The sequence below is a fragment of the Sitophilus oryzae genome, unplaced genomic scaffold (assembly GCF_002938485.1).
Source record: "Sitophilus oryzae breed Bouriz unplaced genomic scaffold, Soryzae_2.0 scaffold_682_pilon_pilon, whole genome shotgun sequence".
NCBI lineage: Eukaryota > Metazoa > Arthropoda > Insecta > Coleoptera > Curculionidae > Sitophilus > Sitophilus oryzae.
The window spans coordinates 3,791,668-3,804,696 of record NW_022147287.1 but is presented as its reverse complement, the minus strand read 5'-3'; the positions used below and the strand labels follow the sequence as shown (position 1 = coordinate 3,804,696).

Sequence of the window (13,029 nt, the reverse complement as noted above, 5' to 3'; positions counted from 1 at the left end):
TTAAAAAAATTCAAGCTATAGGGAAAATTACGACTCTTTAATAAATAAACAAATCAAGTATCACGAGACGTAATTAAATCGTGAAGCTGGACGCATGACGTACACCTTTCCCCAGAACTTTAAGTACTGACAGAGGTATTGATTGGGTCGACCGGTCAAATGCGACAAATCTGCTATATCCCCTTCCACGTCTCTTAGCGATGTGCACAGTTTCTCGGTTTATTTCATACGTTTGGCAACGTGTTTACTGTCCTCTCTTTGTTCAGTACATTATAAACGCATTGTACTCTTCTTACATACGGAAATCTCGACCCAAGACTAACCTTTGCCAGCCCTTAGTATAAAACATAGTATAGCCGCAAAGAACACATTTTTGAAGATTTTCTCTCAAAACTATACATACCGTGCTGGCAACTCTTACTTTTGGGTCGGTATTACATGTGTGAAAGTAAATCGCATAGGGATCTTATTAAGTCGGAGTGAGAGAAATGCGACGGTGTGCTGTTACGGCGTTGCCACATTTCTTCAATACGCCTTTCCCTGTCAAGTAAAGTAAGATCGCGATCGCAAACCGCTTATTTTTAAATGACTTTTTTTCGAAAAGATAACTAGATAAAATTATTAGATATGTTTCTGAGCATCTGAAATGGAATTATAAGGATATCGTTAGGGTATCAATTTTTTTATAGCGAGAAACCGTCAATAATCGCGATAATTAAAAAATTCAACAACACATAACACGCGGTAACTCATGAACCACTTTAGATATTGAAACTTTTTTTTATTTTGAAGATCGGATCGTTTGCAATATGTCTAAATAAGAAAAAATCGATAAGGTTGTTTTTTCCATGTTCCACAATTTTCAGCAATCGTGTAACTTTTTTATTTATAAAGATTTTCACATACTGTCTACGAAGAAAATATAGCAGAAATATTAAGAAAATTTTTGAAAAAAACTACAATCAATTATTTTTAATAGATTTTGAGACATCGATTCATTTTGAATTCAGAGTTCTAATAGCGCGACCACTGCCGAACACCAACTCAATTCCACTTATTTTTACCAAAAGTGTAAGTGTTTCTAACTTGCACTTAAAAATTTACCAGCTATAGGGAAAATTATAACGACCCGTTAATAAATAAACAAATAAAATATAGCGAGACGTAATTAAATCGTGAAGCTGAACGCATGATGTACTCCGTTCTCTAGAATTTTAAGTACAGGGTTGGGTCGACCGCGACGAATCTGCTATATCCCCTTCCACGTCTCTTAGCAATGTGCACAGTTTCACGGTTTATTTCATACGTTTGGCAACGTTTTTACTGTTCTCTCTTTGTTCAGTACATTATAAACGCATTGTACTCTTACATACGGAAATCTCGACCCAAGACTAATCTTTGAGGTTTTCTTAACCTTTAAAAACCCTTAGTATATAAGATTTTTTTAAGTTATTTATTGTATTATCTGGATATAGAACTTTCAGAATGGATTTGGCGACGATGCGTTCAATCACCGCGCATCGAATGGTGGATTTGAAGCTGATCCATTCAAAAGCGGTAAGTATTTTTAATTTTGAACTTATACAATTGCGATTTTTCTCATTTTATTTTAATACAGATCCGTTCAAACCAAAGAACTCTTTAACTGGTAACGATCCCTTCACTGCGGCCTTTACGAAACCTATAGACGTACGTATTTTGTATGTTAATATTCAACTGAAATTACTTTATTATCCTTATTTGAGAGAGAGAGCAATATATTTATTGTGAGTAACTATATTGCAGGATGGATTTTCGGCAGATCCATTTGGAGGGTCTTTTGCCACCACCAACCAAGCAGATCCGTTTAATTCCTTTGATAACCCACAAAAACCCCAACCAGCAGCGGAGGTAAGAAAAAATATAGAGCGATACCGATTAAACTTTTAGTTACTTAATCGAGGTCGCGATTTTTTAAGTTAAGTTAAGATCAAAGACATCTAGATGGGTAGACAGAACACTCCATTCATAAAACTCATTTTTTTAGAATCATACATGGTTTGACACTTTTATGAGAGTTAGTAAGAGATGGGTACATAAATATGACAACACGGTTGAGTTTCGTCTGTCTTTCTGTCATTTGGCTCTATCAGTGACGTGACGGTGGCGTGATGTTTTTTTTATCAAAAATTGATGAATTCTATCAAAAATTGATTGGGATTGCCTCAGACCAATTTTCCATTATAACTAGTTTTGCCTGAGGTCTAACTGAGGGTAACTCTAATTTCACAGTCGAAAGCGCCAACAAATAAGAAAATATACGTATTTTTGTAGTAATCTTCTTATAACTAAAAGTATTTAAATACGCTACTGTAAGCATGGCTAAGGGTAAAAAAACGTAATGACACTTATCAATTCCGGGTTAGAATCGTCCACCTTTTTACAAACTATGCACTGGCGAACCATCGGTAGATAGTTAAAAACTACTTTAAATAGTTTTTTTGCAATAAACACTAATAATTATTAAAAAGTTGTTCAAAAGCTACAAAAATTTTCAACTACCATAGAAAACTCACAACCGCGCGCTGTCAAATATAAGTTGAATAAAAACAAATGAAAACGTCAAATGTCAGCGTAATTCCTACAGATTTCGACAATTTCGTAGTAAAGATGAATCCACGGCGATGCCGCTAGTTGTCATTGTAATTTCCCTAATATAATTTAATTAGTAGTGAGAACTATCGAATGAATACTATCGAAACATTCGATAGTTGCAATTCATTCGAATAATTCGATAGCTAGTAAGAAAACATTCGTCGAAAACTATTCGAATAAAAATTATCGAATAGATGCGTCATCTGCCTTGAAATATTGTATTCTAGTAATTCGGCAGCAAAAACCATTCATTTATCAAATTCATTTATTATTGGTCAGGATCGATTTTAATAAAATATAAACTAGATTTTAGTTGTCATCCGGCCACGTAGGTTTCTTTCCTAGAAACCCGACAGCGGTCGGTGGCCATGCTATGAAAGAAGCCGACATCTTTGATTTTTTGCGGAGTCAAATAAAGATAAGGACACATTATTTTTTTTATTGAGGTGCTAGTATTTACAGAGAAAATACATTATGAAGGGCGCTGTTGCCATATATTCGTATTAGTTGGTATTAACAAAGAATATTATTCTTTAGCATTAGTTAGTTAGGGATAGTATATCTATATATGTTTTGCATTTTTTTATTAATATTCTGTTGTTACACTGCAATAATACTTTTTATTTTGGATGTAGAAAAATGATTTTTAATGTTTTTAAGCAAAGACTGGTTTTATAAATAATAATAGCAGTAAAAATTTGTTATACCTATTAACAACAAAATTTAAAATCATTTAATAATATAAACATTTTTTTAAGTAGTAGCAAAATATAAACAACAAATAGAAGTCAAAAGTATTTATATTAGATCCTATTTAAAAATAATATAGTCTCTAAATGGCAACGTTGTTTTATTAAATAATAATTATTACAGAAATAATTTGTTATATTAACAACAAATTTTAAAATCATGAAATATAAACATTTATTAATTTTCTAAGCATGCAGTGTAATGGAAGGAAAATATAAATGCAAAATTAGAAATCAAAATTATTTATACTACTTTTTATTACTTTATATTACTATTTAAAATAATATTTACTTTTACTGGTATTTACTTTAAAAATAAATGAAATATTTCTTCGCAAAAACTACATGTAAGTGAATTAGCATAAACAAAATACAAACATTGTTAACTTTTTTTTAAAATTGGCACGTGTAAAACTTTCAATTTAATTTTATCACCCCAAAATTTGAGTTCGATAACCTTTTACTTAACCACATTACTTAAATATGATTATTAAGTTCAACTAATTCATATTATTAAAACATTTAAAATACAAATATGTATTTTTAAAATTAATTGTAAGTTCATCTCATCTCTCTTAAAAATTGCTACTTCTCAAAATTTCCCATTAAAAAATGCAATCTAACCTAACCATAATATACCATATAAAATTAAATAATTGAAAGATCGGGCTACGGAAAATCACACAAATTTTCGGAAAAATTTTGACCACTTCGCACACAATCGTCAATTAAAAAAAAACTACTATTTTAGTATTTTAAATATTTTAATAAACGCTCTGACGCATACAAAAATCAAACGAATACTAAATTTCATTTATCAAAAGTATTCGATAGTCGTGGCTCGTGGCGCAACGATAACCATTTAGTCGCGGCGAGGTTGTCACATATGCTTTAGTATACAAATGAATGAATGATTTTATTCGAATAAAACTATTCGATAGTTGAAATCATTCATTCAGTAACCATTCGATAGTCTAATTCATTCGATAGTTCCCATCGCTAAATTTAATTAGAAAACTAAAATTAATTTCAAAAGTATACTCCTGGCACAATCTATGTATATTAATTGAAGTTATATACCTATACAAATATTTAGTTTAACGCTCTGGTTTAACGTTTCTATAGGTACCCGAAAAACATTAATAACAATAATAACATTTGGAACTAAAACCCTATTCTATCGCATACCGCGTAAATGTCATCATCGATTTTTGCGGAACACGGTTCGTGATCGCGATAAAATGTAAATTGTTTTGTCTCCCTTTATTTAGATGTCCTTGGTTAAGATAATGGTTTGAAAATTATCCATCAAAATATGTTTTATGTTTATGATCTAGTAACACCTGTAACCAGTAAACAAACTAAACATTTTACCCTTGTTCTTCAGCCGGACAAGGACCCGTTCGGCTGCGACCCCTTCGCGGTCCTACACGCCCCCACCCGCGCCGAACAGATCACCACCGGCAGCGGCGGAGCGCCGCCTCCTCGGCCTTCCAGTCCCAGCCCCGCGCTGCCGCCCAAAAAGAGCAAGCAGCCGCCCCCGCGACCGGCACCTCCGAGACCCTCGCAGCCTCCAGCCCCTGTAAAAAAGCAACAGGACGCGTTCGGTAGCGATCCGTTCGGAGGTGAAGGTGGGGATGGATTCGCTGACTTCGCCAACTTCGATTCGAAGGTAAAAAGTAGTTAATGTTGATTGGTTGGTCGCCTGATCAGGCGTTAAATAATCGTATTATGTTCTTTGTATGGTACTTAGAGTAAAATTGCAGACAGAAAGTGTTTGATTTTGATATAATATTACTAATTTTTAATATTCAAATATGTAGCTTTATAAATTTACGGTACATAATTATCGATTTTCTGATTTTTATATCAATTTATTTTTCGTACATATACCGGGTGCGTCTCAAAAGTGGGTCACCTCTATAACTTTTTTATTTTTTCAAATAAAAATCGAGATTTCTTATATTAATATATGACATAAATTAAGATTGATTGACGTATTCAGTTGTTTTTTGTCGCTTCCTGTTTCACCGGAGATGACTACAACTTTTTATTTTTAAATGGTACCCTCGGTGTTTTGTTGCTTTATTCAATAGAAAATTACACACTGAATAGAATGACATATCATATGTCAACTTTGACATTTTCTAATATGGTTTATTTGAAATAGTAACATGCGATTCATAACGGCAATTTGACTCGAAATACCATGTGTGTGGTACCAAATTATTTGTAAAAAAATGATTTTTTCAAATACGCTAATGAGCCACTCTCGTTCCATTTGAAAAAATTGAGATATGATTAAAAATACGATTTAGGCATCGTTTAACCGGCCAGGACAAGACACGAATAATATTAAACGATCAAATATATTTTTCCAAGGCTCCTTGATTAAAAATTAACGTTTTTAACACCGCCATGGCACTTTAGATTGGAATTTAAAATTCAGTTTTAGTTTAAGCAAAAATTTCAAAAGTTCACATATGATATGTCATTCTATTTAGAATGTCATTTTCTATCGAATAAAGTAAAAAAATACCGAGGGTGCCGTTTAAAAATCAAAAGTTGTAGTCATTTCCGGTGAAACAGGAAGTGACAGAAAACAATTGAATACGTCAACCAATCCTAATTTATGTCTTATACTAACGTACCAAATCTCGTTTTTTTATCTGAAGAAAAAAGTAAAATTGTAGATACAAATGAGACAGAAACCACATAAAATAAAATGGTTAATTTTCAGAACTACAAACACAAAAATATTTTTTTCTATAAAATTTAACCAATTTTGTATGTAACATGTCTATTAAAAAGTGATGAGTGGTGATGTGTTTTGATCACTAGAGAGATATGGCAAAGTCCAATACTGCCGCAATTCCGCTGTTAGCGCTGACGTTATTTTGACATTTGTGTCTGTCGAACAGTGGCAACGAGTTATGGCAACACAATATAGCGTTGATTGATTTTGACGATTATGCCAACATTTTTAAAAATTTAGACTTAACCTAGTTTTCTCATTTTGTCAATCAAAAGAGCGTTTATATTCATAATTTTTTTTTATTTCTATAAAAAAAATAGCTATTAAATATATCAGGAGTTTTAATTAGTGTCTAAAAGAAAGTGTGTCTAAAAAAGAGTACAAGTTAACCCAATAAAGAGTTATCTCAATTTTTATAAAAAATACAAAATACAGTATCTCAACTGATAAAATAACGTTCCGAAACTGTCAAATTACCGCACGGCGCGGCGCGGCGTTTTCTCTACCTAAATACGGGGATGCAGTAACGTTAATAGCGCACAAACGCTTATTATGACACTTTAACTTTCATAGCTGCCAAAATAACGTCTCCGTTAATACCGCATATCGTTGCCATAATAGAGAGTTTTTAGGTCGCCTATTTGGTAAATGACGTAAAACGCTAAACGTTATACTGATCATGCACAGTTTGTGAAAAATAACCGACAAAATTTGTTGGCCAGGTACTGTCATTTTAGATTTTGAACCGTTTATGTAACACGTCATCTGTCAAACGTTAACGTTGCCAAATAACCCCACAAATTGAGTTTTGTTTTTCTCTTTTTTCAGACTTAAATCCTTTTAATGACTTAAGTCTGTTCTAAAAAAAACTTAAATCTTTTTCTATTTCGGAATAAAGATTTAAATCACCAAATCATTTGCAAAAAGACTTAAATTTTGAGCCTTAAATCAGCTTTCGAAGAATAAATTGTGACGAATGTGATAAATTTTATATTGGTGAAACATCTAGACCGTTAAATGTTCGAATTCAATAAAGATTATTAAAAAATGGCAATTTTCGCAAAACTAAAATTTGTCAGCATTCGTGGGACACAGGACACAGAGTGGATTTTAACAACGCAAAAATTATGATGAATGAACCGATGACCTCTAAACGAAAAATAAAAGAGTTTATTTAAAAATTTTAATACAGTCTAATAAATAAATGATCCACACTGAACGAAGGTAAAAATATCAAATTATCCGGTTAATAATAGATTATCAGTTTCTGTCTGTAATTATTTCTTTGGAGTAGACCAGCATGAGTATTTTTATTAGTGTTTGCACCGTAGTTACCTCCTGGATATCATTTCAAATTCCATGTCCTGTCCTTTATTCAAGTCCTGGTTCTCAGACTGGGATCATCCCAAGGTATGTTCCAAAACACCTCTCTACACCATTACCTTTTGATTAAAGTATTAACAAAATATTTATATTTTCGTAATTTTGTAAGCACATTAAAGAAAGTATAAACATTTCTATTTATTACTGATTGATATTTTGATGATTTTTTACACTAATATATTTAGTTTTTAATATTTAAACGACATTTCTGATAATATTTTTTAAATGTGTTTATGATAAATATACTACTAAACAAATTTTACAAAAAACGTGTATATTTCTCTAAATTCTGCTTTAACAATTCCAAAATTCCTTTGTAGCATTCCCGAAATTTCGTTATTTACATGTACTTATTTTTTATGATTATTTTAATGTTTTCTTTATATTTTATTTAGTTAGCCCACTGGTTTCGCATGATAGACAGTCACAGCAGCAAGTATCACAAGCAGTTTTTTGCCAATAATCGTTTTATATTTTGCAAGTTCTATAACATGCAATAATAGTGATTTTTTATATTTCAAACTCACGATCTGCAAACCTATCACCAGAAAAGTCAAATAAAATTTACAGAAAAGAACTTTCCTTGTCCAGTGTGTGTATATAGGGTGTTTCAAAAAACATTTGCCATCTCTCGTGGGGAGATTCCTCACGTAAAAATAAGATTTTTTTATTTTTCTTGTCAACATAGGTCCGATTCTGCTTTGTTTCGTGGCTACAGGGTGTTAAAATCTTAATAATCTTTCGATTTATTATAACTTTCTTTCAAGTACTTTTAGTGATTCGAACGAAATTTTGAAAGTAAAAGTTACTATAAGTGCTACATATTTTAATGCAACAAAAGTATCAATAAATTCATCATGGACGTGCACATATGGGTTATCACTGGAATATTTTTCAAAAAAAAAACGTGCGCCACTGAGTTCTTTTGATATCAAAATTGTGTCGGCCGTTTAATGCCAATTAAAAGTTATCTCTTGATATTTTGTCGAATTCAGTCTCCTTTATTGTGGTAAACGCAATTTTATTAATCACAATTAGTGAAATTAAAATAAAAATAAGATTAATAAATTCTAATTTTTTGATGGGAAATCCATGAGTACTCACTATCCCCAGAAAAGTTAAATAACAAATCTATCACCAGAAAAGTCAAATAACATTAGCAGAAAAGAACTTCCTTTCTCTAGTGGGTGTATATATAAATTTCTATTTACACAATTATTTCATGATAGAACTTGCAAACTGTAAAACGATCTGTACGCTATTTTTTTATTCTTTCTTTAGCTTTAGAAAAACTAATCAATCATTTAGGTGCAGCCCCGGAGGACACAGAATCCAACCTACTAACACCCGGTTTTCTCTCGCTTCCTTTTTACAGCCTTAATAACTTTAAACGTATCTTCAGTTCCCGCCAGCGCCGCCACCACCACCAACAACACGATCAACCGCCAACCTTCCACCTGTCAAGCCTGCCCCTCCCACCAAAGGCCTGGATTTCTCCGATGACCCTTTCAAGGACTATCGTTACGAGGATCCTTTTAACATCACCTTCGAAGACGACGACGATGATAAGAATGGTAATTCCTCGAAACTTGACCCTAATGCCACAACTTTCCAGCCTTATTCGTCGAGATCTGAGGCTAAATTCGATCCATTCGGCGCTTTCGAGCTGGGCGGTCGCCAATCGGTCCCTCTACCGAAGGACGCGGGTAGTTTATCGTTCAGTAGCGGTCGCGCGTCTGCGCCGATCGATCTGGCCGCGCTTCCGACGGAGGACCAGCAGATGGCGTGGGCGGCGCGGGAGAGCTTGGAGGCGGAACGGGAGCGACGCGAGCGCCGGAAGCGGGAGGAGGAGGAACTAGAGATGGCGCTCAGTTTGAGCAAGATCGAGGTGGCGAAGCGCTGATCGAGGTCGGCGATTAAAATGTAATAAAGGGTAGGTCTGTGCGGTTTTAAGTGGTTGAAAATGTGTGTGCAATGGTATTGATACTTCGGGTTCTAACCAACGCAACGTAAAAAGCATATACAGGGTGGTCCGAAATGTTTTCTGGAAACTTCGGCAGCATATTCTTTAGATAAAATAAGTAAAAGAGTTCCTATAAATGTATGCCTTAAAATGCTTAGTTTTGAAGGTACAGGATGTAGGAGTCTGATTTTTATTTCGATTTTTTCCAAATAATTTCTGAACGTCAAAATTTGGATGAAAATTGATGTCTGGGAGTTTTTTGACATGAGAAATTTGATTTTGATGTCAATATGACTCCTGTTTGTAGAGCGCTCGACCTACATGTGTTTTAACTGTTTTGAAGAGTCGTACCCGTATAAAACTACTGAGTGAAAAAATATTTCGTAATTTTTTACGTAAAAAATGTCTCTTGATAAAAATCTCTAGGAGCAACCGTTCTCAAGATATTTAGAATGGAAATAGTCAAAATTATTTAACTGAAATGATAAATTTGCGAACTTTTTAATTTTTTTTAAATTAATCGTAAATTTTTCTTCGGATAAATGACGATAAAACAGTTTCTGTTCAGCTTTTGGCACAAAAACAATTAAAATTTATGATTTCAGTCTAATAACTAATAACTAATTAGTCAACATGTTTAATTTATGTCAATGATGACAGGTATTGATAATTTCAACTCCAAAATCTCGAGAACCATTAATTGTAGCAACGTTTACCAAGAGACCTTTCTTACATAAAAAAACGTAAATGTATATTTTTTTACTTAATAGTTTTATACAGATACGGACGAAAAGTTATTACTTTTCAAACCTGCTAAAAATATGTAGGTGGCGCCCTCTACATATTATAAGTCATATTGACACCATAATCAAATTTCTCACGTCAAAAAACTTCCAGATACAAACTTTCATCCCAGTATTGACGTTACTTCAGAAATTATTGGGAAAAAATCGAAATAAAAATGAAACTTCTACACCCTGTATCTCCGAAACTTAAGCATTTTAGGACATACGTTTATACGAACTTTTTTACTTATTTTTATCTCCAGAATATGCTGCCAAAGTTTCAGGAATACACTTCTGACCACCCTGTATAAAATGCAGGGTATTTTGACGAGTACTTTAATTTTTAAGTATTTTCCACTTCCTGGCTAGATATACTACTATACCTAGATACCTCATTAAAAAGTATCTGAAATACAATTTACAAAATGCTTCTAAGCAAAGTATTTCAGATATCAGTTACAAAATGCTTTTGAAAAAGGTATTTGAAATACTAGATATAAAATACGTATTTTATAAATACTTTTATTAAAATAAAATACAACTTTTTGAAAAACTTAATTTTTATTTTTTATTTTTAAAGTTATTTAGCTTATTAAATTAATAATAATAATGACCAAGAATCTTGTAAATTTGAGAATGACTTTATTACTTAAATATTGCATTGTTTCTAACAAGCGGTGCTGCCAGTAGACCCCATGTTGTCACTACTCGCAACGGACGAATCAGAGTCCTCTAAAAACATGCAATAAGATTGGTTTTTGGTCTTTCTTTTTATTTATTCACCATTGTTGTTTAAAGTGTTCAAATTTTGTTTTTCATTTCAATTAATTTTACGTGTTTCAGTCAGGACAAGATCTTTGACATGTTCTTTAAATAACTTGGCACCCATTTCATTTTAAAGAACGTCAAGTTAACGTCAGAGGGAAACTTCAGTTATCACGCATGTGCGGTTTCAACCACTTAAAACGCCGGATTAAACCGTACTAAGGTTAGATTTAGCGTGAGGATAGGACTCTAGCTTCGTCTGTGTTATATTTTTTATTGAAATTGGGGGATGGATATCCTGTCTTAGTGATTTTTCGTGACGCGTATGTTCTCTCGGTTTGGTTTTTATTTTATTTCTTATTACGTTTTCATTTCATTTTGATGTGTCAATTATTAGTAGGCTCGCTGCTGTTCCTATCTTGCGGGAAAATCAGGGATTTATAGACATAAACAAATCGGTTGTTAACGAGAATTAATAAAAAAATTAAACACATAAAGAACTAAAAGTCACTTTAGTATGTTTTATTTTAAAAATTATTTTGACCTTGTTTTTACTTTTTTCTAGATGTTATTGTGATTTAATGTAATTTACGTGTTTTCTGCGACTAGAATTCAAATAAATGCCCTATAGAGCTGATTTTTATCAAGGTTTATGACAAACTACACGATATTTTAGGAATGATAATAAAATTACTGAAACATTCAAAAAAATTCATACAGGGTTATTCACCTCATTCGACACGAATACTGTAGCCAGATGATTAGATTTTTACAAGTTGTAAGTTTTGGGTTCGTTGAAAAACTATTAAAGCTACAATTTAAAAATATTTTATAAGATACAGTGTCCCAAATAAATAAAAAATATCAAAGCTATAATTTTTTTAAATGAAACACCCTGTATATTATTACATTTTTAGTTTCCACGATTAAAATAAAGGTAAGTTTGATTAAGGTTTATCACACGTAAACATTACCGTTTTTAAAATATTTAGGTTTTTGTCAAAATACAGTAATAATTTTAATGCTTCATTTCTCTAAGCATATTTAAGTTTTTAAAACCAAATATTGTACTGAAGTATTTCTATTTACTGAATTTTGTGTTGCAATAATAAAAATTATACTACCTTATACAGAGTGTCTAAAATTTATATTAAATAATTACTAGCTTTAAACGGTAATAACTTGTTTAATTTAAATGGTAACTAATGATTTAAAAGGGTAAACACCCTGTATATTTTACTTTAGTCAGATGCCCAATTTAATTGTCCATCAAATTATACAGGGTTGTTCACCACATACGACACGGAGTATTGTAGCTAAACGATTATATTTTTACAAATTTCAAGTTTTGGGTTCGATGTAGGACTATTAGAGGTACAATTTAAAAATAATTTTACAAGATACAGAGTATCCCAAATAAGTAAAAAATATCAAAGTTGTATTTTTTTAAAAGGAACACCCTGTATATTATTACATTTTTAATTTCTACGATTAAAATAATGGTAAATTTGATTAAGGTTTATTATACTTAAACCTTACCGTTTTTGAAATATTTTCAATTTTGTGAAATTGCAGTAAAAATTTTAAGGCTTGGTTTCTCCAAGGGTATCAGAGTGTTTAATACTAAATATTTAATGAAGTTTATTTATTGATCAGTTATTGTGTTGCAATAATAAAAATAATACTACCTTATACAGAGTGTCTAAAAATTTATTTTAAATAATTTCTAGCTTTAAACGCCAATAACTTCTTTAATTTAAATAGAATGTCCTGTATATTTTAGGAGAATCAGAAGCACAATTTAATTGTCTATCAAATTGTATTATACCATTTTTTACCTATCCCTACAAGTTTTCGTAGAAAAAGCATTTTCTTATAATTTAGACCTCATTTATAGATATACCCATGGAATATTGACATTTGAGATTGTTTTTAAAGCAACAAATGTACAAAATGTACAGGCTAGTAATATTATCGTTTTTAGCAAAACGATAA

At 31.9% G+C, this 13,029-nt stretch overlaps 1 protein-coding gene across 8 annotated transcripts in view; it reads left to right on the top strand.

Moving 5' to 3' along the window:
- Positions 1-9,742, top strand: part of LOC115887949 (epidermal growth factor receptor substrate 15-like 1) — a 36,174-nt gene extending 26,432 nt beyond the window's left edge. The window contains exons 14-19 of one of the 8 annotated variants that reach the window (XM_030907500.1): positions 1,476-1,557; positions 1,619-1,689; positions 1,786-1,890; positions 4,771-5,055; positions 7,456-7,548; positions 8,924-9,742. In XM_030907500.1, the coding sequence (XP_030763360.1) occupies positions 1,476-1,557; positions 1,619-1,689; positions 1,786-1,890; positions 4,771-5,055; positions 7,456-7,548; positions 8,924-9,424 (1,137 nt within the window). In that variant the 3' untranslated portion in view covers positions 9,425-9,742. Of the gene's footprint in view, positions 1-1,475; positions 1,558-1,618; positions 1,690-1,785; positions 1,891-4,770; positions 5,056-7,455; positions 7,549-8,896 lie in introns of all 8 variants that reach the window. The other 7 variants (XM_030907501.1, XM_030907502.1, XM_030907505.1 and 4 more) reach the window with 7 other exon arrangements.
- The last annotated feature ends 3,287 nt before the right edge of the window (positions 9,743-13,029 follow it).